This window comes from Pipistrellus hanaki (genome assembly GCF_964339955.1).
Source record: "Pipistrellus hanaki genome assembly, chromosome: 9".
Lineage (NCBI taxonomy): Eukaryota > Metazoa > Chordata > Mammalia > Chiroptera > Vespertilionidae > Pipistrellus > Pipistrellus hanaki.
The window spans coordinates 79,147,708-79,174,040 of record NC_140511.1 but is presented as its reverse complement, the minus strand read 5'-3'; the positions used below and the strand labels follow the sequence as shown (position 1 = coordinate 79,174,040).

General features: G+C 59.6%; 1 protein-coding gene across 2 annotated transcripts; it reads right to left on the bottom strand.

Annotated features, from left to right (window-relative positions):
* Positions 1-9,509: 9,509 nt before the first annotated feature.
* FRMD8 (FERM domain containing 8) lies at positions 9,510-24,567 on the bottom strand. 2 transcript variants are annotated; one of them, XM_084895333.1, is made up of 11 exons: positions 24,394-24,567; positions 23,825-23,909; positions 22,019-22,183; positions 19,475-19,576; positions 18,775-18,833; positions 18,506-18,672; positions 17,280-17,501; positions 16,626-16,749; positions 15,758-15,901; positions 12,268-12,472; positions 9,510-10,876 (listed from the first exon to the last, which is right to left on the bottom strand). In XM_084895333.1, exons 2-11 carry the CDS (start codon positions 23,907-23,909, stop codon positions 10,758-10,760), a joined length of 1,392 nt encoding a protein of 463 aa, XP_084751459.1. In that variant the 5' UTR covers positions 24,394-24,567; the 3' UTR covers positions 9,510-10,757. The 2 variants fall into 2 exon arrangements, with proteins under 2 accessions (XP_084751459.1, XP_084751458.1); XM_084895332.1 differs by having other exon boundaries at positions 22,019-22,186; positions 24,394-24,566.
* Positions 24,568-26,333: the final 1,766 nt, after the last annotated feature.

The following is a 26,333-nucleotide window of genomic DNA, read 5'->3' as shown; positions in this document are numbered from 1 at the left end:
CCCTCAGCGGGCGCCCTCCTCAGGGACCCTCAGCTGGAGGCCTCCCCACAGGGACCCTCAGCTGGAGGCTCCTCACAGGGACCCTCAGCGGGTGCCCTCCCCACAGGGACCCTCAGCTGGAGGCCTTCCCACAGGGACCCTCAGCTGGAGGCCTCCTCACAGGGACCCTCAGCTGGAGGCCTCCCCACAGGGACCCTCAGCTGGAGGCCTTCCCACAGGGACCCTCAGCGGGTGCCCTCCCCACAGGGACCCTCAGCGGGTGCCCTCCCCACAGGGACCCTCAGCGGGTGCCCTCCCCACAGGGACCCTCAGCGGGTGCCCTCCCCACAGGGACCCTCAGCGGGCGGCTCCTCACAGGGACCCTCAGCGGGCAGCCTCCTCAGGGACCCTCAGCGGGCGGCTCCTCACAGGGACCCTCAGCGGGCGGCCTCCCCACAGGGACCCTCAGCGGGTGCCCTCCCCACAGGGACCCTCAGCGGGTGCCCTCCCCACAGGGACCCTCAGCGGGTGCCCTCCCCACAGGGACCCTCAGCGGGTGCCCTCCCCACAGGGACCCTCAGCGGGTGCCCTCCCCACAGGGACCCTCAGCGGGTGCCCTCCCCACAGGGACCCTCAGCGGGTGCCCTCCCCACAGGGACCCTCAGCGGGTGCCCTCCCCACAGGGACCCTCAGCGGGTGCCCTCCCCACAGGGACCCTCAGCGGGCGGCTCCTCACAGGGACCCTCAGCAGGCGGCCTTCCCACAGGGACCCTCAGCGGGCAGCCTCCACAGGGACCCTCAGCGGGTGCCCTCCTCACAGGGACCCTCAGCGGGCGGCCCCTCTGAGCCGGAGGCCTCCCCAGTCTCAGGGCCTGAGAGAGGAAACCGCACAGTCACCCATGCTGGCTGCCGGCCAAGCCCTTCCTGCCTGCTGCCGCCCAGCAGCTCACACAGAACAGCCACCAGCGCCCACACCGGCCCCCCCAGCCCTACACCGGCTCCCAGTGCCCTCACCAGCCCCGGGCGCCCACCCTCGCCCCCAGCACCCCACCCCCACCCCCAGGGCCCCACCCCGGCCCCCAGCGCCTCTCCCGGACCCTGACCCTGAGCACACCCTCCACCCACCACCCTGCCTGCCTTCCTCTTTCCCACTTCCTCATCCTGAGTGTGTCTTGCGAGAGGCTCTTCACTAGGGACTCCTGGCCCAGCTCCTTCAGGCCTTGGCCAAGGTCAGAGGTCACCTTCCGGGGCCCCACCCACCGGACCTGGCTCCGTCAGGAAGGGTGCTTTGTCCTCCTGGATCACGGCGCCCCAAGGCCCCGGTGTGCTCCCGGCCCAGAGGGACCTGGTAACCGAGTGGAGCAAACAGTCTGTGCTGTAAAGGCCCCTCTGCCCCCTGTGCGCTGTCCGTGAGCGTTTGTGGTATTTGTGGACTGTCAGGAGCATCAGCCCACAAACTCTGGGGTCTGTCCAGCGCTGGGCTCCCAGGCCGGCGGACAAGGACACGGGTGGGGTGCTCCCTGTGGGTGGGCTGGGAGCTCACAGAGTGCCTGGGGTGGGCAAGGGAACCAAAGCCGGGAGAAGCTTGAGGGAGAGGGTGTGGGGGCTGACCTCCCCAGACCCTGGCTTACTGGGCAGAGGAGGAGGCAGCCAGCCCCCTGCTTGCTATGCTTCCATTGTCTAGTCCAGGGGTCTTCAAACTACGGCCCGCGGGCCACATGCGGCCCGCAGAAGAGTCTGATCCGGCCCGCCAGGTTTTTTGGGCAGTGAGCGCAGCCGAGGTGTTACAGTAGGAATTAGTAGTTCATATAGTCCGGCCCTCCAGCTCTCTGAGGGACCGTGATCTGGCCCCCACTTTAAAAAGTTTGAGGACCCCTGGGCCTACTCCCACGTGGGCCAAACACGGGCAGGGGGGCTGGGAGGGCATCCTCAGTGAGGAGAGGACTTCTCACCTTGGAACCAGCATTCCTCTGGGGGTCACAGGGCCTGTGGGCTGTGTCCCTGGGGGCCTTTCCTGGTCACTGCTGGGGCAGGCCCAATTGGGGTCCACTCCCCTTCTAAGGCCAGGCCTCCAGGAAATTGGGTGGTGTCAGTCCCCGCATCCAGATTCCCTGCCACTTACACCCCAACTCCTGTGCATCGGCCTTCGGTGCCCCAGCCCTACTGACCCCCCTCCCTCAAGGTCCCTGAGCCCTGCCCAACTGGCCGTCTGCCTGGAGCCAGCTCTGCCCTTCCCCTGCCAGAGCCTCCACGTTCCCGGTCACCTCCCTGGGTCCTGCAGCCCTGCCCCTCCGTGCTCACCGGACCCCCTGGCCCCCAAGCCAAGCCCCTGTGTGCTTGCCCTCCCCCCCCCCCCCCCCCGGCCTCCAGCAGAGGGAGGGCTGTGGGAGAGGAAGCTGGTTCCCCAGCCTGGCCTCCCTCCACCACTGAGGCTCCTCCAGCGGCCCCCAGCCTCCGAGGTCCCCTGTTGCCAACTAAGCAAGGCCCAGTTCTGGGCCTGTGCCCACCTTGCCAGCCTCTCCCCAAGCCGTGCCCACCAGGACCCCTGGCGACAGCTCCTCTGGGCAGGGAGCCGCACTGGTGCTGACAAACCACCGTCTTCCACCCCCAGGTCTGCACAGCCCCGCCTTCTCCAGCGCCCGCCTGCTTGCGGGGCCAGTCTCAGCTCTGAGCCTGGCTCAGACTCTCCTCGAACCTCGGAAGGAGGTTCTGCTCAGATCCCCTTGGCCCACCTGAGGGGCATTGCTGGGTGAGGTGTGCGTGGTGGCAGGGCTTTCACGGGGAGAGCAAAACCCTCTGGAAGGTGCCAGCGGCCCATGAGGCTCTGACCTTGACAGGGAGGGAGCCCTGTGCTCTCACTGGCCCAGAAAATCAACAGTCACCACCACCCCCTCCGCCAAATGCCAAGGTCAAGTGGGCAGGAGACAGAAGGCTTAGGAAAGAGCTGGGAATTCATTGCTTGTGACCAGTAGTTTAAAATAGCTCCAGGGCTTGGTATGGGTGGGGGAGGGAGGCGCTGAGAGCCGGCCTGGACAGCTGGGAGGGGGAGGAACAGGGCGGTCAGCTCCTGTGGGCACAGGGTGAAGCAGGAGGGGATGAGTGGTCTCAGGGTGTGCCCCCCCAACACACACACACCCTGGACTCACCCAAATAACCCGTTTTAGACAGGAAAACTTCATAGGAAATTTTTTTAAATTCCGAAGCAGAATCTGTTTTCAGGACATGGATCCTGATCTTTGAATAATGTGGTTCCCATCACCAAATGAGGAACCTAGGGGAACCCCTGTATCTGGTGCTCTTGGAGGTCAGGGGTCAGGGACTCCCCCATCATGGATGGGAAGATGATGGTGGCGTCTGGACCCAGGCCCCCAGGGCCCCTGCTCAGCGAGGATGTGGGCAGCAAGGCCGGCCAGACCCAAGCCCTCCAGATTCTGCCCCGGTTTTTCCAGCTGCGTAGGTCAGGCAGGAGGTGCCATCTCACAGCCTCTGCAGCTGAACCGGAGGAAAGGACGGGCTCAGCTGCCCCCTGCTGGTCGCAGTGGGAGAAGCAACCTGCAGGCAAGGACTGTGGTGGACGCGCAGGGCCAGCCCCCCACCAGGGCCCCAAGCGGCTGGGTCAAGGCACCAAAAGCAGCCAACCTTGCGGCACCAGACTTTTATTACTATTATTATTTTAAATATATTATTGATTTCAGAGAGGACGGGCGAGGGAGAAACATCAATGATGAGAATCATTGATTGGCTGCCTCCTGCACACCCCCTATTGGGGATTAAGCCTGCAACCCAGACATCTGCCCTTGACCAGAATAGGACTCGGGACCATTCAGTCCGCAGGCCGACACTACCCACTGAGCAAAACTGGCTAGGGTGGGGCACCAGGCTTTTTTTTAAATTGAAGTGACGACCCCGGCCTGCCCTGCCACCTGTTCCGGATGAGGCTGGTTCTCTGAAACGTGGAGCTGGTGTGGGCAGGAAGCAGGTGCGAGGCGGCTCCCAGGGCTGTGAGTGGTGGGGAATGACAATGGGATTACCGTGCTGATGGTTCAGTGACCTGTTACCTGAGGAATTAAGGGGTGTCTGGGAGCCATGAAGACCCTGTCCCCCTGCACCAACCCCCATCGGCAATCTCTGGGCGCCTCCAGAGCCAGGTGCTGGCTGAGCCAGGAGAGCTGCCAGGCTAGTGGGGGTAACCACACCTGCTTTACTTTTTTATTTTTTATTTTTTTTTATTTTTTTGTCATTTTTATTTTTATTTATTTATTTTTTTTTTTAAGTTTTTATTTTTCATATTATTACAAATGTTCCTCCCCCCCCCCACCATTGCTCTCCTCCACCAGGTTCCCACCCCACCCTCTGCCCTTTCCCCTCTCCCCATTGTCCTCATCCATAGGTGCACAGTTTATGTTGAGTCTCTTCCCACGCCCTCCTCTCCCCTTTTCCCCAAGAATCGTCAGTTCACTCCCCTTCCATACCTCTGATTCTATTATATTCAACAGTTAATATTGTTCATCAGATTTTTTTAATTTCCTTGGTTTTTAGATTCACTTGTTGATAATTACGTATTTGTTGTTCATAATTTTTATCTTTGTTTACTTTCTCTTCTGAAAGAACCCCCTTCAGCAATTCATATAATTCTGGTTTGGTGGTGATGAACTCCTTTAGCTTTTTTTTATTAGTGAAGCTCTTTATCTGGCCTTCGATTCTGAGTGATAGCTTTGCTGGGTAGCTTATTTTTGGCTGTAGGTTCTTGCTATTCATCACCTTGAATATTTCTTGCCATTCCCTTCTGGCCTGCATGGTTTCTGTTGAGAAGTCAGCTGACAATCGTATAGGTGCTCCTTTATAAGTTACTACCTTCTTTGCTCTTGCTTCTTTTAATATTCTCTCTTTATCTTTTGCTCTTGGAATTTTAATAATGATGTGTCTCGGTGTGGTCCTCTTTGGATTCCTTTTGTTTGGAGTTCTGTGCGCTTCCTGGACTTGTAAGTCAAATTCTTTCACCAGGTGGGGGAAGTTTTCTGTCACTATTTCTTTCAGTATGTTTTCGATATGTTGCTCTCTCTCATCTTCTGGAACCCCCATAATTCTGATGTTGGTTCGCTTGAAGTTGTCCCAGAGGTTTCTTACATTATCTTCAATTTTCTGGATTCTCTTGCCTTCTAGCTTCTGTGGAGGAGTGTCTTCTGGCTCTTTATGTTCCAAATCTTTGACTTGATTCTTGCGATCTTCCCTTCTGTTTTTAGGACTCTGTAGAATATTTTTTATTTCAGACAATGTATTCTTTATTTCTTGTTGATCCCTTATCATTTCTTGTTGACTCCTTATTAATTCTAGTTGATCTCTTTTCATATCCTCATAGGCCTTATCCATCTTTTCTAGGAAATTCTTGAAAAACCTTATAAGCGTAGATTTGAACTCTATATCCAGACGCTTTTTGTCCTCCATTTCTTTCGTTTGTGATCTATTTTGTTGTCGCATTTCGCAGTTACAGATGGGGCGGGGTTTCAGGGTGGAGCCTGCAGCTTTGGCTTCCGTCAGCCCCGCCCTATGCGGGTCCTTCAGTGCTCGCTGCCGGCGCCTCTGAGAGAAAGGTGCCCTCGGTTTTCGCCTGCTGCCAAACAGTCTATGCTCTCCCACAATGAGCCCGGTATTGGGGTTCAGTTCAGTTGGAAGTGGAGTTGGAGGTGGCGTTCACAGCAGTCTGGAGCCCCAGTCTCCTTCCCGTCAGGGCAATCCCGCGGCACAGCCGGCCAGCCCTTCTCTGGGGGCAGTGTGCGCGCCTCCGGGACCTCCTTTCGCCGCTTCCCCGGGTACCGTCTTACAGCCCAGCTCCCTATGGCTGAGCCTGAGTCCCCGGGGTCTGGCCCAGAACTGGGGTTCAGAGCAGTCAGGGGCCCAGCACAGTCGGAGTTTTATCTCCTTTCCGCTAGGGAACGCCCGCCAGGCACTTGGCCTCCCTCCTCTCCGGCTCCGACCTCTTCGCGTGCGCCGCGTGTCTCCGTACCTTAGGCTTTTACAGCTCCTCCGTGCTTCCTTCTGGTTTTCTCCTTGCTTCTTGTTGTAGGATTTCCAGTCAGTCGACTTTCCTGTAGTTCTGGGTAATGTCCATTTTATATTTTAGTTGTATTTTATTAAAATTGTTGTGTGCGGCTGCGGCTAGTTGCCTACCCGAGCAGCCATCTTGGATTTCTCCTGCTTTACTTTTTTAAAGATTTCTTTTTAATCCTCACCTGGGGGTATGTATTATTATTATTATTATTGATTTAGAGAGAGAGGAAGGGAGAGGGAATTAGGAGAGATAGAAACAGCGATGTGAGAGAGAAACATTGATTGATTGCCTCCCACACAAACCCCAACCAGGTATCGAACCCACAACCCAGGTATGTGTCCTGACCTGGAACTGAACCTGCAACCTTTTGGTAAATGGGTGATGCTACAACCAACTCAGCTACCTGGCTGCTAGTTGATAGTTTGTAAAATCCCCAAGAAGACCAAGGTAACAAACCTTCAGGGTGGTGTTATGGGTTGAATCGTGTGACCCAGTAACGCTCAGTATCAGAATGTGACCTTGGCGAGGACGTTAGCGTAGTCAGTGTAGTCAGGATGAAGTAGAGTGGGTCCCTAGTCCGCTATGACTGGGGTCCTCAGGAGGATGTAAGACGGACACACGGGGGAGCCACAGACTGCCAGCGGAACCCCAGAGGCTGGGAGAGGCAGGAGGGACCCCTGCAGCCCTCCAGCCTCCTGAGCGGAGACAATGCACTCCTGCTGTTTATGCAGGGCCCTCAGCTGTAGAACCTGTGGAGGCAGCTCCAGGAAACTGCAGGCGGGAACAAGGGCAGGAAATGACCTCAGGACCCAGTGGGATGAGTGAATGCAGGAACCTGACGTAACCACAGACAGATGCAGCCGTTGCAGGCCAGAGATGCTTTTACATCCGTCACTCAGTGTCCCCACTTCACAGATGAAGAAACTGAGGCTCAGAGAGCTGATTTTTAAAAATATATATATTTTATTGATTTTTCACAGAGAGGAAAAGAGAGGGATAGAGAGTTAGAAATATCGATGAGAGAGAAACGTCAGTCAGCTGCCTCCTGCATGTGCCTACAACCAAAGGTACATGCCCTTGACCAGAACTGAACCTGGGAGCCTTCAGTCCTAGGCCGACGCTCCATCCACTGAGCCAAACCGGTTTCGGCAGAGAGCTGATTTTTGATTCCACAACCAGGAGCGCCTACCAGCCGCCTCCCGCCTCTGCCAACGGTTACAGAGGTACGAACCGGGCGCTCTGCCCCGGGGTGTGCAAGATTAGACAGGCATCCTCCTCCCCAAACCCGAAGAAGAGGTATTACGCCATCCCCATCGTATTTATGTATTTTTTTAAAACGCATTTTTATTTCAGAGAAGAAGGGGGAGATAAAAACACAAAGCAGGGAGGGCCGCAGTGAAAGCGTGGTGTGGCAGGCAGAAGGCAGGCTCCCAGAACGCCTCATCCCTGGAGCCCGTGAATCAGAATTTACAGGCAAAGAGAAATTAAGGACCCTCTTGGGCCTTCTTACCCTGACTATCCACCAAGATTGGAAAACCTCACCCTGGCTGCTCCGTGGCATTCAGCACGGAGCCGGAGCCCAAGCCCGAGGGCTGTGCTCCCTGAGCATATTCTCTCTGTATAAAAGGCTAATGTGCTGTGTCCGTCCGGGTAACGCTGTCACAAAGCAACGCCCGGCTTCCTCTCCCTAGTGACCACTAGCCTCCTTGGAGTTTCTTCAGCCCAGGAACAGGACTTGCTTTATAGCCAGGTGGAAACACTTTACACTGTAACCAAACATCTGTGAAGCCTCATCTCATTTGGTCCTCAGAGAAGTCCTGGAGGAGGTAGATAGGAGACTCAGTGGAATCCTATTTTCTTTTCATTAGCCGGAAAACGGAGATTTAGAAAGTTTAGAAATGTGACCTGATTGAAAAAGAAGAAATGGTGGATCTTGAAAATATCTTCAGGTTTTCTCACTGCGCAGAGTATAGTCAAACACTGCTGCAGTTGAATGTTTCACCCTTTGTTCTCCCTGCGTGATCTACAATGATGTGCTTCGTGTTGATATTTACTGCTGTGTTGCTGACAGTTACCTGAAAGAGAAGTTGGGGAGCTTCACTGGGCTGGAAAAAGCTTAGCTACATCAGAAAGCCAGTCTAATTAAGCCAGTTTATTCTATAACTTAAGAGGCTAAGTTGACTCACGTCATGCAGCACAATACATACAAAGCTCTCGCTGGTGCCAACGGCACATGTGTTTCCATCTGTCATTGTCGATTGTGAATTTGGTTGACACTTCCATTATAGAGAAAGGGCGAATAGCGATATTAAAATATTTCGAATTCATTTCCTTTCAATGTGCACCGGGCCACTAGTGGTTAATAAAAAGCCCACACACAGCTGCGAGCTGTTCCCCAGGCTGTGAGTTCCCCAGCAAAGAGGGACTAAGTGGCTCATCAGCTGACTGTAGGGAGAAGACGGGTCATCCACCTGGGCCCGGGGTGGTGGTAATCACAAGCGTCCTTACACTGGACGTGGCAGGCAGAGGAGAGGCGGAGAAAGAGGCGGAGGAGGGACCGAGTGCGGGCTGAGGACCCCGTCTCCTTCCCTGGCTTGAAGGTGGAGGGAGGGGCTTCTGGAAGCTGGAGCCGTGAACAGGTTCTTGCCAGAGCACGGAATGCAGCCCTGCCCACCCTCTCCCCTCAGCCAGCGAGTTCCCTTCAGACTCGGACCTCGGAGCTGAGACAGTGAGTGTGCTGTGTAAGCCACCGGGATCATGGTCATCGGTCACAGCAGCCACAGGACACTAGCCTGGTGGAGCGAACAGGGAAGGGGCTCCAGGCCTGCCAGGCCCCAGGCCATGGTGCTCCGGGAACCACCAGGATGGGTGCCTGTGCCATCGGCAGGCCCTGGCCCCAGGTGAGTCCCGCTCTCCCTTCCAGCTTTCTGGGCACAGGACCTCACCCACAGGCCAGCGCCACGGGTATCACTGCCGCGCAGCTCCTGTGGGGTCCGCAGCGCTCCGGAGGGCTGGCCTAACGCTGGCCTTGCCCAACAGGATCTGTGGAGACAAACTGCCCCTGCCCTGGCCCTGGCCCGGGGAGCCCACAGGGAGGGTTCGAGAATGGCCCAAACCTCCTGGGCTCTCTGCCATCTCCCGAGGCACTGCCCTGGGCCCCATCCCCGGTGTGAGGAGGCACCTGGTGACAGGTGGCTCAGGGTCACAGGACAGGGACAAAGGCCCAGCAGCCTCTGTCACTTCCTGTTCCCCTGCCTCCTCGCAGGACTCCTGCCTTGGTTCCCACCATGAACCCCCAAACCTCTCTTGGACCTTCTTACTCTGACCACCCACCAAGATCGGAAACTTCACTGCTGCTCCGTGGGTTCAGCAGGGGAGCCCGAGGGCTGCACCCCTTGACGCACAGAGAATAAAAGCCCACACACCGCTGTGACCGGCTCCCAGGCGGGGACCAACTCTCATTACTCACAAACACCGAAGCTGCTGGAAAGGTTTTATTATTAATAAGTCACGTGGTACAAAACAATCAGAATATTTAAAGGACATTTAGCAAAAGGCTTTGTCCCAAAGGACAGGAGGAAAGGTTAAGACACAATGGCTGCTTGGAAGACAGGAGTAAAAACAAGTAATTTGTGTGCACACACGCCCGCCACACCCACAGGCCCCGGGGCCCATCAGATAAGAATGCACTTGGCTTCAAAACAGTGTGTGGGCCGGAGGGCCAGGGGCCGGGAGCCAGACGGCTGGGCAGCGGGAGCCAGTGACTCCGGGCTGGGCACCTTTTATGACAAATACAGTCCCTGCTGCCCGAGGCGAGCCCACCTCAGACACCTGGAGTTCCCACGTCACCAGGCAGGAGGTGGCTCTGGCAGCTGGAGGCGTGGCTGGCATCTCCTCGCCCACAGCCCGCCAGGAAGGAGACAAAGGGAGCCCTGAGCTGGCTGAGCCTCTTCCCGGAGGAAAGTCCCGGGAAGCGGGGCCAGGCCCCCACAGGGGAGCCCCAGGGCGGGGAGCTCCTGGGCTGGCCACACCGGCGCCACATTCACCGCGGCCATTTGTTCCCAAGAAAGAGGGGCTGCTGTTGGGGTGGGCCTTCCCGCCTGGCCGGCCCCAGCACACGCCACCTCCGAGGGGGAGCGGGCTCGGAGGGTGTGGAGTTCTCTCCAGTTGCTTCAGAGTTTTCTGGGTTCCAGGAACCAAAGCTGATGAGTAAAAACTAAAACAACCTGAAGCCGGGGTCTGGGAGCTTCTCCCAGTGGGGCGGGGCCCTCCAGCACAGTGACGTCACCAAAACCAGCAAAGAGGACTTTCCTTCCGGTCAGTGTCCCTGCCCACAGAGGCCCGAGTGAGGGCACAGGTGCCCCACTGCGCTGGGCCTGCCCGGCTCCCTCCGGTCCCCTCCATCCAGGGAGGGAAGAGTGCGGCCCCTCCTCCCGGTGCTGCCACCGGCCATGGCTCAGCTCTGAGGCCCGGCCCACCGCCAGGGACGCCCGCCTGGCACAGGCGTGGAATGGAATGCTGGCCAGTGCCCTGCGGGGATGTGGTCGCCGAAGTCCAGGGAGGACAAAGGGCCCAAGCCCTGGTCCTTGACCTCCTGCCGTGGGAGCCGCGTGGGGCTTCAGAGCAGGAAGCGCTGTCCGTCTTGAGGGGCCCACAGGCGAGTCCCTGGGTAAGGGGGTCCGGGCCTGAGGAGAGGTCCTGGGTGGCAGCGGGGCCCACAGTGCGGGCCTCAGCTCTGGTCCGGGCGCTCGCCGGGCTGCACCACGGTGTAGCTGCCGTGGCCCAGGGACAGCTGCCGGCTGAAGAAGGACGTGGTGCGCTTCGGCTTCACCGGCCTGATCTGCTCGCCTGTTGGGTGAGGACCCACTGAGGAGGGCTTCCGGGAGGCCCAGCCCCGGGGCCTGCTCTGGGCTGCGCTCCCCTCTCACACCTGCCGCCTCTGGCCTCGCTCTCCCACCCCGACTCTCCCACCAGGGACGGGTGTGGGCGGGCGTGTCACAGGCAGATCCGTGTGTGAGTGATGCTGGGCCAGCCGTGGTGCCTGAGGAGCTTTGCTAAAACCGATTCCCGAACAGACCAAGGAAACAAAGGACCTGGACCTCCAGGAGGCTGAGGGTGAGCTCAGCAAGGCCAGAGAACCTCACGAGGGCCCAGTTTCTAGCAGGTGCCATGTTGCTGGGAACACCTCTGACAGGATGGGGTCGAAGGGGCACTCCACCTCTGTGACCCTCCTCCCCCCAAGCTGGAAGCCCTGTCTAGTCCTGAGAAAAACATCCAACTCCAGAGAAGGGAATCCTACAATGTCCCTGACCAGCCCCCGCCCCCCCAACTGCCAAGGTCAACAAAAGGAAGGTCAGAAACGGTCACAGCCAAGAGGAGCCTAAGGACACATGACAACTGAGCACAGTGTGGGGTCCAGACGACCCATGAACTAAAGAGACACGAGGCTACACTAAGGACTTCAGTTAACAACAGGAGAACCAGCCCTCGCTGGTGGGGCTCAGTGGACAGAGCGTCCGCCTGCGGACTGAAAGGTGTGGGTTCAATTCCAGTCAGGACACAGGCCTGGGTTGCAGGCTTGATCCCCAGTGTGGGGCATGCAGGAGGCAGCCAATCAATGATTCTCTCTCACCGCTAATGTTTCTGTCTCTCTCTCCCTCTCTCTTCCTCTCTGAAAAAAAAAAAAAAGAAAAAAGTTATTAATATTAGTTCATTAATTACAATATATACGCCATGTTAACAGAAGATGTTAATTTTAAAAAATCAAGCAAAAAAAGAAAAACAGGCAACATACGTGAACAGTAATTCATGAAGAAAACATACATGATCACGCACATAAAAATGGTCCAACTTCACTAGAATTCAAACAGCACCTCCCCCTGGACAGTAACTCACTGCCTCTCGACGTGAGACTAGAAGCTCCCAGCCCTCGGGCTGGTGTGGGCGCAGACGCGGGCCCCTGGGAGCGGCATGCAGACCACCCGTCGCTCCACAACGTCCCTGCTCTGGGACCCGCTCGGGGCACACACTGCGACCCGGGAGTTCCTCGTCTCCACGTCGGGCCAGTCCTGAGGGACCACGCCTGTGGGCGCAGCAGGGAGAGGGGCCGAGCAGGACTCTCGCCGGGACCCAGGGGCCTCTGTGGGACCCCCGAGCTCAGCTGTGCCGCTCCCACCAGCCCTCCCTCAGCCAGAGGCTCCCAGCCTCCCTCCCCTCAGCGCCACGAGGCCGCCGCTCACCCTCCTCCACGTAGTCGATGGTGGACAGGTGCTGGATCCGGCTGCTCACCACGCTGCCCTGTCTGCGGAGCTGGGGGCGCTGAGCGGGAGGCGGAGAGGAGCCGGGGGCGGAGGAGGCACCGTAGGCGCCCTCCTGGGGGGCAGCGGGCTCGGAGGCCTGGCTCAGCTCGATGCAGTACTCGATGAGGCTGCTCATCAGTTCAGCCTGGGGAGGGGGGGGGGGCCAGCGTGAGGACCAGAGGGGGGCCAGGCCCAGGCCCAGCCTTCCAGCCCCTGCAGAGCGAGAGGAACCAGATGGACGTCCCTGCCCCCTCCGGTGGGTGGGGGAGGCACGTGAGGAAACAAATGCCATTCACAGAGGAAAGCAAGCGGGGCAGGTGCTCTGCGGGCCAGCAGCAGGGCAGGCGGCCCACCTGTCCTGGTGGGTGAGTGGGGGTCCCAGGGCTGGGAGGTGGGTGGGGAAGAGAACATTTTACAGCTTGGGAAGGCAGGAGGCTGCTGCTACGGAGAGGATGAGATCGGAGGGGAGGGCGGAGGGGCGCTGAGGGGAGGGCCAGTGCCTGGCCCCGTCACTGAAGGAACTGCATGCGTGTTGGCCGGAAAAGCCTGCAGGCCCGTGAGGGGAGGAAGGCGGCAGTGAGGTCATGGGGGAGGGGTGGGTGGCTCCCACTGAGCACATTCTTCAACAGTGAGCCTTCTCAACCAAAGTGAAACAACACATCCTATATAAGGAAAGCCTAATATGCAAATGTGAAACAACACATCCTATATAAGGAAAGCCTAATATGCAAATGTGAACAACACATCCTATATAAGCCTAATATGCAAATGTGAACAACACATCCTATATAAGGAAAGCCTAATATGCAAATGTAAATAACACATCCTATATAAGGAAAGCCTAATATGCAAATGTGAACACATCCTATATAAGGAAAGCCTAATATGCAAATGTGAAACAACACATCCTATATAAGGAAAGCCTAATATGCAAATTGATGGAACAGTGGAATGATGATCAGATCAGTGGGGGGTGGACCAGTGAGCAGGCAGCACCATGCCAGCCAAGATGGGTGCCAGCAGGCAGGGGGGGGGGGGGGATGGAAATTGGGGGGAGGGGTGCAGGTGAGGGCATGTACTGGGGGTAGGGGAGGCCGGGGGAAGTCAATGGGGGGGAAAAGGAGACATATGTACTATTATTTGTAATATTTCAAACAATAAAAAAATAAATTAGGTGGGGTGGGAACCTGGTGGAGGGGGGAAGAAATGAGGAACCTTTGTAATAATATGAACAATAAAGATTGATTTTAAATAAATTAATTAAAAAAGAGATGTATGGATAGCAAATAAATACATGAAAAGATGGTCACATCATTAGTCGTTAGGAAAATGCAAATTAAAACCACAATGCGTCTCTCTAGCATCAATGTTTTTCTCTCTCTCCTTCCCTTCCACTCTCTCTAAAATTCAATGGAAAAACATCCCTGGGTTAGAATTAACACACACACACACACAAAACCCCATGTAAGTGACATATCATTATTACAAAGTAATGAGAATGGCAAACAAGCAAATGAGACTGACAGACCGAGTGCTGACAAGGACGCAGAGACCAGAACCGTCAGACACGGGTGGAAACGCAAACAGGACAGTCATTCAGGGAACAGTCTGATAGTGTCCAGTAAAGCCAGTCACATGTTTGTCATAGAACCCAGCAATCCACCCCGCGTGGTGACAGAAATAATGCCAATAAAAAACGGGCAAAAGACGCGAATGGCTGGTGCGGCCCAGTTGGTTCGAGTGTCATCCCACACAGGGAAAGGTGGCGGGCTCAATTCCTGGTCAGGCACATCCCCAGGTTTCAGGGTCAATCCACAGCTGGGGCTTGTGTGAGAGGCAACCAATCAATGTTTCTCTCCCCCGCCCCTTCTCCCTCTTCCTCTCCCTCTTCCTCTCTCTCTCTCTCTCTCTCTCTTCCTGTCTCTTAAAAAAGAATATATATAAACAGACATTTCACCTCTAGGAAGAAACACAAACAGCAAATAAGCTACTCCATAGCTTGTCTGTGGTGGAGGTAGTTGTCAAAACTCACTCTTAAAATGGATGCATTTTATTGTAAATTATGCCTCAATGGAGTTGAATAAAAAACATAAGAGCCGAAACTGGTTTGGCTCAGTGGATAGAGTGTCAGCCTGTGGACTGGAAGGTCCCAGGTTCGATTCCGGTCAAGGGCATGTACCTTGGTTGCGGGCACATCCTCATGGGGGGTGTGCAGGAGGCAGCTGGTCAATGTTTCTCTCTCATCATCGATGTTTCTAACTTTCCATCCCTCTCCCTTCCTCTCTGTAAAAAATCAATAAAATATATTTTAAAAAATAATTATAAGGAGATACCGCTACTCACCCACCAGAGTGGCTAAAATGAACACAAAAAAACTGGTAGTCTTGGCCCCTATGGCTCAGCTGGGTGCTGCCCTGCTCACTGAAAGGTTGCTAGTTCAGTTCCTAGCCAGGCATACACTCGTGTTGTGGTTGCACCCCGGTTAAGGCGTGTGCAGGACAGCTGATGTTTTTCTCTCTCCCCCTTCCTCAGTCTCTAAAATCAATAAAAACTTAAAACAAAACACACACATCCCCACTGGTAACAGTAGGCGTCGGAGCTTGTTTTATCAACTCCCATCTACCCTGCGGAGTGCAGACTGGTACATCCGCTTGGGAAGCTGGCCGTGTCCACAAAGGCTGAGCGCGGCCCACTGTGACAGCCCCTGCACTCCGGTGTGCACCAGACAAGCAGCACTGCCCGCAACATCCCAAACCAGACACCATGGTCTGCCAGGGACAGAACGGAGGACTCAATGCTGAGCGAGAAACCAGCCACGGGCACACACTGGGGAGCCGCTGCTAGAAGGTTCGCAGACAGACACATGACTGGCAGATATGTCAGGAGTGGGGAGGGGGTGATTCTTCGGGGGGAAAGGGCTGGAAGGGTGCTTGAGGGGTCTCCTAGGGTCCTGGCTCTACTTCCTAATCTGAAAGGTGGCACATGGGTTTGTTTTGGGAAAATCTATTGAGTTACACACTTAGGATTTGGGTACTTTTCTGTATATTATAATTCAATACAACATTCACTTAAAAAAGAGGTCTAGAGTAGCAATGTAAAATGTGTGGTCATCAGCATGAAGACGGGGACGGCGAGGCAGTCAAAGCCGAGAGAGGAAAGAGCTCCTGGACATAAGCAGTCAGTGGCGGCACGGGTGCAGAGGGGCCCTAACCTTTCCGTGCTGCCCCTCGTCTCAGAGCAGCCAACTCTCAGGGGGCCTCAAGGACAGAGGGAGCTGGTGTGGGTGGTCGACAGCACTGGGAAGCCCTCAACACACAGCCGCCACCGGTGTGACGCTCCCGGCCAGGCCCAGCTAACTCGCGAGGGTGGCCCAGGCCTGTAGAAGCCAGCGCGCCGGCCCCCGGCCCTCAATGGCCCTTCACCCCACTACCTGCTTGGAGTAGATCTTGAGCAGCTTGTTGACTGGCGTGCCCTCATTGTTGCCATCGAACTCCAGCCACAGGACAGACTCCTCCTCCTCGGGGGACGTGTGGTCCCAGGACAGCTCCTGGAAACGCAGGCCCAGCAGGACGTGCTGGTCCGCGGAGAGGCAGAGCTTGGACCTGGGGCAGAGGTCTCTCCCCTGCCCCGCCTGGCTCGGCGCCACCGGAAGGGGCCTCTTGGCTGTTTAACTCCAAGGCTGAGTCTGCATTCGTGAGTTCTCCAGGGAGGGGGTCCCTGCTTCCATCAGACCCAGGAGGATGAGACACCCTCACCACAGTGCGTCTCACCAGTGGGTCAAGCCCAACAGGGTATCTCGTGGGGGAAGAGCAAGTGAGGAGGGAGACCCAGGAGCTGAGCAAACTGTCCTGCCGGCGGAGGAGGGCTCCTGAGCGGGTGCAGACGCTGCCCACAGGGCGGCTGCCACCACCGCCCTCACCACCGGCAGCCAATGCAGTGAGAAGCAGGACGCAGACGCCAGGAGGGCTCCTGGTCCTGGGCATTTCTGGGAAACCAGAGCTGGTCTTCCGCCTTTGGAAGGCAGAACAGCCAGGCCTTACAGGGTCCCTCCAATCAGAGGCCTCATCCCAGCTGCAGCCTCCTTGCCAGGCAGCCACGGCCCAGCACACTGGGCTGCCCCAGAGCAGACCCAGAAAAGCCCAGGGACATCGAGGGAGGGAGGGTCCCCTCGGACAGGCCACCCACCCTGCCCAAGGCCAACCCCAGGCCCAGGGTAACCCGGAAGGCCTGAGTAAGGACCCCACTCCCCTCCTCTCCACCGAGACCCCCAGGTCCCATCCTGGAGGAGCTGGAGGTACCTTCTCCCTGTTGTCGATGACATGCACACCCTCCAGGCTGATGGCTACCGTCACCGGCTTCCGTCCGCCCCGGTGCAAAAAGCTCTGGGCTGGCTTGTCCACCTCGCCGTGGAAGAAGGCACACCTGTGAGGGGAGCTGGGTCAGCCGTCCGCCAGCACCGAGCAGACGGCTCAGCTGTGGCTCATCCCCAGCGAGGGCTCTGCCAGGCCCTCGGGTGGCTGGAGGCCTCGGGGAACGCGCCCCAGGGGGGAAGGCTGGAGGCCTCGGGGAACGCGCCCAGGGGGGAAGGCTGGAGGTGGTGGCATCGGAGCGGGTGTGCAGGACAGGAGGGTGTGCACAGGCAGGAGGCGGGCCCGAGTGGCACACAGAGGGGGCACCACAGGCAGAGGGAAGAGCGTGAATCCAGGTGCGGACAGAGCCGCCAGGAGCCCGGGGACCAGGGCTGAGCCACTGGAGGTCCTCTTTCCGTCCACACGCACCTCCTTGACCACCCCTTTGGGTCCCTGCTTTCAAACACCATCCACGTGCTGATGGCTCACCAGTTGTACCGAACGCTAGACCCAGACACCAAACGCCTCCCCGGAGCGGCCGCCTGGGTATCCAGCGGCGTCCGGGGGACAGGGCACCCGGGCGTGGCGGCCGGGCGGGCTCACCCGTAGTAGGGAAGCTCGTGGCACTTGGCGAGGTAGGCCTGGTAGTGGGTCCGCAGGGACGCCTCCCGCTCGCTGTCGCCGCTGCCCTCCTTCACCCGGCGGTAGGCGCTGAGCAGGCCCTGCTCACTGGTCCCGGCCTTGGCCCCGCGGCCCCGGAGGGCGGCGAAGAGCCTGTGGCCTCGCCTGCACAGGTGGGCGGGGAGGAAGGAGTCCAGCTTCTCCCTGCAGGAGGAAGGGGAGGCTCCGCACGAGGCTCGGGGCTGACAGGCCACGGTCCTCCGGTGCAGCCCCGCTCATGGGGGGAGGGCAGGCGTGAACAGCCAGGGACCCACTGCTGCCACGGCCACAGCACACTGCCGGGAGAGCCGGGAGACGGAGCTGAGCCCACCCAGGCCGCCCGGGCCAGGCTGCGGCTGGAGTTCCACAGGGAGATGTGGCTTCCTGGACCAGCGGGACTTTCACAACCAAAAACGGAACGAGCGACCCAGAGCTAGCGATGCTTTCTTCTGCCAAACAGGATGCAGGGAAACACCAACCTGCAGCCCCCGGTGCAGGTCCGTGAAAGAGGGCATTTCACTCACACACGGGGGACAGCCCGAGTGAGACCGTGTCCCGCCCCCGGGCAGTCCTGACTCCCGGCCGCACGCTGGCGGTTCTGCACCAGCCACAGCTGGCCTCGGCCTCCCACGTGTAACCTAAGGACACCGGCGTCCACAGCCACAGAGGGCACAGCGTGCGTCACACACGTCTCCCTGCAGCTGCGTTTCCGACAAAGAGGGAGGACCACACAGCGGCCATGGGGGAGGGAGGGCGAGGAGAGGCAGGCAGCAGGGCGGCGTGAGGGGGTCTCCAGGGGGCTGCCCCCTTCTCAGGGCTGCCTGCTGCGGGCACTGCCATCACGTGTGCCTACACAGTCCCTAACTGTGACCACAACAAGCCAGCCCGGCTCCCTCCCGACCTCACATGGAGGCTGGCTCCTCCTCAGGCACCAAGGGCTCCGAGGGCTGGGGCGCTCACAGACGTGCTTCACCCCCTCCCCAGCGGGCGCTGGGCCCAGGGCAGATGAGGAAGAGGAGGCTCAGAGGGGAGGGCTCACCCACAGTCTCAGTGTCAGGGCCAGCCCTCGGGCTGAGGCCTCCTGACGCCGGGACCCTGCAAGACCTAAGGCCCACTGTAATAGCATTCTGGGGCGACCCCCCCCCCCGCCTCAGGCCACACGGCCTCACCTCACGGCGCAGGCGGTGGGCTGGCCGGGCTGGAAGGGCCCGAGCTGCAGGCGGCACACCAGGGCGCCCAGCGCCTCGCAGTCCTCCGCGTCGCAGGGGTACCGCGCCGCCAGCACGTTGCCCTTGGCCTCCTCGTAGAGCAGCCGCAGCACCTCCTCGTCGTGGATCTGAGGGGGGAGGGGGCTCAGCTAGCTCCGGCCCCGGGTCCGGGGGTCCGGGGACAAGGGGAGGCGACACACAGGGCACCAGACCTGCCGGTTCCGGCTCACCTGGAGCTCCCTCCGCTTGGGGAAAAACACGTTCCTTCGGAACTGCAGGGACGGCTCATCTGCAGGGAGAGGCCGGGTCACTGCCCAGCCCCTCCGACCGGCCAGTCCCGACCCCAGGCTCACCAACCGGGCTGAGAAAGCCTGGGGCTGGGCACAGGGGGTGGCTTATCTGGACAAGCTCGCTGGCCTCCCAGCCCGTCCTCTCCTGGGCGCCCCTCAGGCCTCCCGGCTCCCCTCAGGCCCCCCGGCTCCCCTCAGGCCCCCGGCGCCCCTCAGGCCTCCCGGCTCCCCTCAGGCCCCCCGGCTCCCCTCAGGCCCCCCGGCTCCCCTCAGGCCCCCGGCTCCCCTCAGGCCCCCCGGCTCCCCTCAGGCCCCCCGGCTCCCCTCAGGCCCCCGGCTCCCCTCAGCTCCCCTCAGGCCCCCGGCTCCCCTCAGGCCCCCGGCTCCCCTCAGCTCCCCTCAGGCCCCCCGCTCCCCTCAGGCCCCCCGGCTCCCCTCAGGCCCCCGGCTCCCCTCAACTCCCCTCAGGCCCCCCGGCTCCCCTCAGGCCCCCGGCTCCCCTCAGCTCCCCTCAGGCCCCCCGCTCCCCTCAGGCCCCCCGCTCCCCTCAGGCCCCCGCTCCCGGGCCAGGAGAGGCTGGCGGGCCTGGCAGCCGGTGCTCCCGCCCGGGGGGCTGCGATGGGGCCGGGGAGCACCTCACCTGTGGCCACGTCGTCGTCCGGGGCGTCGGTGAAGCGCAGCAGCAGCTCTGGCCACTGGCGGCCCAGCTTGTAGGGCTGGTGCTTGGGCTTCAGCTGCACCTCTGCAGGCGGGAGGGGAGCCATGCGGCCTCTGCCAGGGCGGCCCGAGGCACAGCAAGCGCGCTGCCACCCGCCCCTCCACAACACGACGGCGTCATGGTCAATGTCAACTGGGCAGGCACTGAGAGGCCCGGACCTTCAGGGGGACTCTCCGCAATGCCCCTCACTGCACCCAGAGAAAGTGAGGCTAGAGGTTAGGCTGCAGCCTTGACTGTCCTCTCCCGCCAGGGCAGGCCGGAGCCCAGGCTGCGCGGAGGGCGGGGGTGGGTGGCGGTACAGGTGCGCCTGGCACTGCCATTAGGAAGCAGAGCCCGAAGCTCCACATTTTTATTTACTTATTTGTTTAAATATATTTTTATTGATTTCAGAGAGGAAGGGAGAGGAAGAGATAGAAACATCAATGATGAGAGAGAATCACTGATCAACTGCCTCCTGCACGCACCCTACTGGGGATCGAGCTCACAACCAGGGCATGTGCCCTTGAACAGAATTAGAACCTGGGACCCTTCAGTACGCAGGCTGATGCTCTATCCACTGAGCAACACCGGCCAGCTGCCCCGCACTTTGGACTGTAAGTTCCCTGAGAGCAGGGGCCCCTCTGGTCCTGTTCCCCGCTGTAATCCCAGCATCCAGAGGGCTGTCCGGGAGGGGGGTGGGCGGGCTCTGCACACACTTGTGAGATGAACGAGGCAGCTGACTCGCTGAGCCCCCTGACACACTGGAGGCGGGGACCTGAGGCAGGTGCTCCCTTCTGCCAATGGCCCAGCCCCGACCAGCCTTACACTCCAGAGAACTTCCATTCTCAGAACAGAACTATGCTGACCCACAGAGACACACTTCCAGATGGGCCTTTCTGCTGGAAACTCACCCAGACAGACAGACAGACTGTCCCTGGACCCTGTTCCATGTAGAGTGACAATGGCATTGAGGAGGCCAAACCTCCCAAACATCCAGCTCAAAGGAAGAGCAGCGTTGGCAGACGGCACCCCCCTCTGCCTCACTGCCCTGGGCATCCGAGGGTGCTCACCCACTCTGGGGTGGGGGTGGGGGTGGGCAAAGGCTCTGAGGGGCCGGGGCAAAGCTGAGTGACCTTTCGGCCTCCCTGAGCACAGCGCGGGAACAAAGGGGCAGTGACTTCCTGCTGGCCTCCAGCCGCCCTCCTCCTGGAGGCAGGTCCCCGGGCGACCGGTGCAGGGACACACAGGGTCCATTCACTTCCCTGCGTGGGAGCAGGAATGCGGTGGGGAGGGAGGGGGCGGAGGAAGTGGGAGGAGGAACAAGCCGTGGCCAGCTGTAGGGACAGGAGCCGAGGCAGGGCAGCCACCCCAGCTTTTCAAAGACACCAGCCCAGGGGCCCGCAGTCCTGCCCAGGGACAGCTGAGCCGGGCGGGGAGCGGCCGGAGGAGAGCGGTCAGCAGGAAGAGGGTGGGTGAGAGCAGCAGCTGACAGGAAGCTCTAACTGCTGGGCAGGGTGGGGGGGAGGGGCAGGCACCCACTCTCCCACCAAGCTAGCTGATAACCCCGCCAGGGCAGAGGCACAAACCCCAGCCACTAGGGGCCCTGGGACCAGTGACCCCTTCTTTTTTTATAGATTAAGGTGTTACATATGTGTCCCCCCAGCTAACCCACCAGCCACCCCTTCTTGTCCCTATTCTTGAAAGAGAAAGTCTAAGCTCAGAAAACAAGCCTGGCCCTGGCTCCAGGTGGGTGCTCCCCTCCCCCCGTCCAAGCCAGGAGGCTGGCGGCCCCAGGGAGCCCCGCCCTCCCCTCCCAGGCCTCCATCCCGCACATCCCGCCTTGGGGACCTCAGCCTGGAAGGGCAGGAAGGACATGGCGGTCACAGGCCAGACACCAGGCAGCCGGAGGCCGCGCGCAGGGCAGTCAGTTCCCACTCGTCCTGCCTTCCCGCGCTCGGGAAATCTCGTCAGCGGCGGCAGCTTCCGGGCTGATCACCACCTGCTCCCTGCCCTCCAGAGCAGGGGCAGTTCAAAGAGGTCAGCTGGGGGCCGCCCAGGTTTCTGCTCTGACCTTGGTCCTACCTCTCGCTGGTCCCACCACCCAAACCTCAATTTTGACATCTGCAAGTCAGGGCTGGGCCGTGAGGATAAGGTGAAACTCTGCTCACGAAATGCCAGCTCGGGTGGTGGCACAGACCATGTGCTCGGCGCATGCAGCCCACTTCCCTCCCTGTCTCCTGGTCCCACTGCTCCTGCCCCCCCCCCCCCAGACTGCTGAGGCTGCGGGGCAGCTCGGCCCCTCCCCTGGCACCAGCAGCGAGGAGGTGGGGGCAGAGGAGCCAGGCATGCCCTCAGGGCTCTGGGTCCTGGAAAGGTGGACAGACAGCTCCTACCCACACAAGCCCCGCCTTTCCCGGACCACGGGGGCCACGGGCTCTGGACGCTGACCAGTACCCTCCGCCTGGGCTCCGCAGAGCCGCGCCTTACCCAGCAGCGGGGAGACCAGCCAGAGGGCGAAGATCTCCAGGGCGACGTCCGGGAGCTGCAGGACCTCGCGGACGGCGCGGTGCAGCTCGTGGGCGCTGAGGGACGGCAGGCTGTCCACCGCCAGGGGCACCACGGTGTCATCCACCAGGTACACCAGCACGTCCGCTGCTGCCATGGAGCCAGGCGGTCAGCGGGCCAGCCTCAGGCACAGGCGTGTCCCGCTGGGCCGGCCCCCACTCTACACCCTCGGGGGCCCGAGGCCACACTGAGACAGACCCTGAAGGGTCCTGTGCAGAACGCTGTCTGTTAGGACTTACGCAAGATGCTCAAACCCCCAGAAACCCACAACTCTGCCCCGGGGACTGGTCCCTAACCCCCGAAGGCTCCAATGAGAGCGGGCCACACGCCCCTGCAGCCCCAAGGACTGCTCTGCGCTTCCCCCGTGAAAGAGAACATTCCGTCTGTGGGGGTGGAGGCTCCATCCATCAGGCTCCAGAGCTGGTGTATCAGGTTGGGAGGGGGGAGAGCTGGGGCCCTCCATTATCCCAGGGCAAGGTGCTGTCTCTCTCTGGTTCAAGGCCACCCCAGGGCAAAGCAAGACCCAGGGCTTAGCTTCCTTTGAACTCTTCGAGCCTCAGAACGCAGTGCCATGGCTTCAGGAGAGGCCGGGGGAAGGACAAGCTCAGCCTTCCCTTGTGACAGCCTCTGGGATTCCTGTTTGGAGCCCAGAGCCACAAGGAGACCCTGGGAAGAGCGGCCAGACTCAAACCCCATCCCTGGCACCGCAGTGCCCTGCGGCACACTGAGCGTGGAGGCCAGCATATCCCGGCTCCAGGCCCCGGCCAGCTGGCCACCGTCGGCAGGTCAGTGAGTGAGGCTGCCGCCCCAAAAGCAGGGCTGACACCCTCCCTCAGAGAGTGGCTGTGAGTCAGGAGGGGAAGCCTGGGAAAGGCGAGAGCATAGTTTATCATCAATAAAGTGAAGGTGCTTTTTAGATACCAATCTGTCCCCCTAGAGCTACTTTCTTTTAAAAAAAAAAGTATTTTATTTATTTCAGGGAGGGAGAGGGAGAGATAGAAACATGGATGATGAGAGAATCATAGATCTGCTGCCTCCCTTACTGAGGATCCAGCCGGAAACCTGGGCATGTGCCCTGACCATAGGTCAACGCTCAACCTCGGAGCCTCGCTGGAGGCAGCAGCTACTTTCTTGGGAGATGGTGAAACGATCTCCTGGAGGCCGGATGCAGACCCACTTCTCAGGCAGGGAAACAGGCGCTGAGGGCTCTGTTTTTTCCTTCCGGTGAGATGAACATAACGGTCCCTTCAAAAAGGCGTTTGTGTGAAAGAAGCCCAACAAAAAACGTGAACATGTCGCTTTTCACTCATAAGACTTCTGCACTGCACAGCGACGTGTGACAAGCTCATTCCACAAGTGAGGGGAGGGAGATTCAGGAAGAGGACCGGCCAGGGCCGAGGAGCAGTTGGTTAGTGGCATCTGATATGCCATGGTTGTGGGTTTGATCCGGGCCAGGGCACATACAATGACTGCATCGTAAGTGGAACAACAGGTCAATGTCTCTCTCTCTCACTTTCTAAAAATCAATAAAAAAATGCCTTTTAAAGAGTACCCAGGTTGTAACCTAGTAACAGTGCCCAGCACCTCTGATAGACTGGGGTCACTCTTTCACACCTCAACATCTCTTATTTGTTAGTTAACAGATTCTCTTTAAGGGGACAGATGAGGAGCCAGGCCATTCCCCCGGGGCCGGGCCTTAAGAAGGTATGGAGGGGAGACAGGACCCACCTCGGGCTCCCACGGAGGACACGCTGCTTCGATGGGAGCGCTCCGCGGGGCCGGGCTGCCCGGCACTGCCTTCCGGCCCGTCCATCTGCGGAGGGAAAGGGCAGTTACTGGGGGTCCGGGGGTGGGGCCTCTCAGTGAGGAAGGAAGGGGTCCGGGCTGAAGTGCGAAAGCGAATGGCGGCTGGAGGCACGGCGTGCAGCGGGAGGGGAGGCGATGGGGTCCCGCTAACCCCGGTCGGGGCTGTGGGAGGGGCCCGGGTCCCGCTAACCCCGGTCGGGGCTGTGGGGGGGGCAGCCCCGGATCCCCCTAACCCCGGACCCCGGTCGGGGCTGTGGGGGGGGGGCAGGCCCGGGTCCCCCTAACCCCGGTCGGGGCTGTGGGAGGGGGGGCGATGGGGTCCCGCTAACCCCGGTCGGGGCTGTGGGAGGGGGGGCGATGGGGTCCCGCTAACCCCGGTCGGGGCTGTGGGGGGGGCAGGCCTGCCGGGAGGGGCGGGGAAGCTCGGCTCGCCGCCGGCGGGGCGGGAGGGCGCCGCGCAGCCTCGGAGCCGGGCGCCGCCGCGCGCTCACCTCGCAGGGACGCAGCGCCGGCCGCCTGGGCCCGGGCCGCCGCCTGGCTCTGAACCCCGGTCCGGTCCGGTCCGGTTCGGGTGGGCCGCCGCCAGGACTCGGACTCCCGCCTCGGGCTCCGGCTCCCGGGCTGCGACGCGGAAGCCCGGGCGGAGGAAGCGCCGCGCCACAAGCCCCGCCTCCCGGCCCGCGGGAGCCAATCGGCGTCCGGGACCGCCACGCACGCGCTCTGCCCGGTGCCGCGCGCTCTCGGCCGCCCGCGGTCCTGCGCATGCGCGGCCGCGCAGGCCCGGGTCACACTCTGGGTTCGTGTGGTCACACCCGGGCTGGCCGCGCCGCGAACCCCCGTGGCTAAGGGCGAGCGGCCCCACACCGATGGCCTCCAACCAGGTGTGGAAGGTTCTAGGCCAGCGTTTTTCAACCGCTGTTCCGCGGCACACTAGTGTGCCGCGAGATGTTGCCTGGTGTGCCGTAGGTGCAGACAAGACAAGAATTTTATAATTTTTCACTATTTTGTTTACTTAATATTTCATAATAAAGTAATTATAAAATACTTTGTGTTTATTTGATTCCTATTCAAGAGAATTACTTTATATATAGTCAATATAGGCACAGAGTTAAATTTTTTTAACATTTTCTAATGGTGGTGTGCCTCGTGATTTTTTTCATGAAACAAGTGTGCCTTTGCCCAAAAAAGGTTGAAAAACACTGTTCTAGGCAATCGGGGGTCTGGGCGTAGTGACTTTGAGCCTGTTCCCCTCACCTGTGAAAAGGAGATGCCTCCTGGGACGCGTCAGGGGCTCCCACTGTGCTGGGTGCTGGGTGCAGGTGACCCAGGAGCACCCGTGAGGGGTGAGGCCCTTCGCTGTGGTCAGGAGACCGCATCCCTGTCCTGACTCATCCCGGACAAGCCCCTAACCCTCCGGGCCTGTTTCCTCCTCTGTGAAAAGAGAATGCCCTCCAAGGACCTTCCAGGCCGGCACACTTGTGTTTCCAGGAGCAGCCACGAGCCCTGCCATCTTATACACACACACACACACACACACACACACACACACAGCCTCGGAGCCCGCAGGCCTTCCCAGGGCTGGGAAAGGCATTGGGGCTGGAAGAGCAGGTGTGAAACCGCCTGTCCCCAGGGCCACGTCACCAACAAGCCCTGGCAAGGCCAGCTTGTGAGCCGGAGGTGTGGGTGTCAGGAGAAAAACAGGTCCATGGGGCGCCTTCTGGAACTAGAGGATCAGAGGTTGTTCCAGGTGACCGCGGAGAACCTGGTGATCAGCAGAACCAAGAGGGGTTTGCGGGAGGAGGTGGGAGGACTGGGTCACCAGGCCCTGCTCCCCGGGCAGCGGAAGGGACCCCCAGCTCCTGGCTCGGGCCTCGTTTCCTCGTGTTTGAAACAGCTCTCAGCCTGCTCTCAGGACACACACTGCCCCGCAATGGAGGCCATTACAATGTCCTCCTCACCAGAGTGACCGAGGTCTCAGGATGCTCAGACGTGAGCCGGAGAAGAGGACACAGTGGCAACAGGCATCTCCGTCCTGGTCCTCAGCTCTGACCCTCAGACCGGACGCTGGCTCCTGGCCTCCTACACCCGTCGGAGCAAAGTGGAGCAATAGTTCAGAGTAGCTGAGTGCTCACTGCGAGGGGGCCTGGGCAAGGGCGGGGGAGGGAGGCCTGGGTGAGATTCGGAAGCTTATGGTTTGTTTATTTATTATTTTTTAAATATATATTTTATTGATTCTCTACAGAGAGGAAGGGAGAGAGATAGAGAGCTAGAAACATGGATGAGAGAGAAATATCGATCCGCTGTCTCCTGCACACCCCGTACTAAGGATGCGCCCACAACCAAGGTACATGCCCTTGACCGGAATCGAATCTGGAACCCTTCAGTCCACAGGCCAACGCTATATCCACTGAGCCAAACCGATTTCGGCGGT

Excerpts from the sequence above, each read along its gene's own strand:
- FRMD8 (XM_084895332.1), bottom strand. The coding sequence starts at position 23,909 with ATGGACGGGCCGGAAGGCAGTGCCGGGCAGCCCGGCCCCGCGGAGCGC. Across the intron at positions 22,187-23,824 it reads GTCCTCCGTGGGAGCCCGAG|CAGCGGACGTGCTGGTGTAC; the intron begins GTGGGTCCTGTC and ends GCTCCATGGCAG. Across the intron at positions 16,750-17,279 it reads CACGAGCTTCCCTACTACGG|GTGTGCCTTCTTCCACGGCG; the intron begins GTGAGCCCGCCC and ends CTCCCCTCACAG.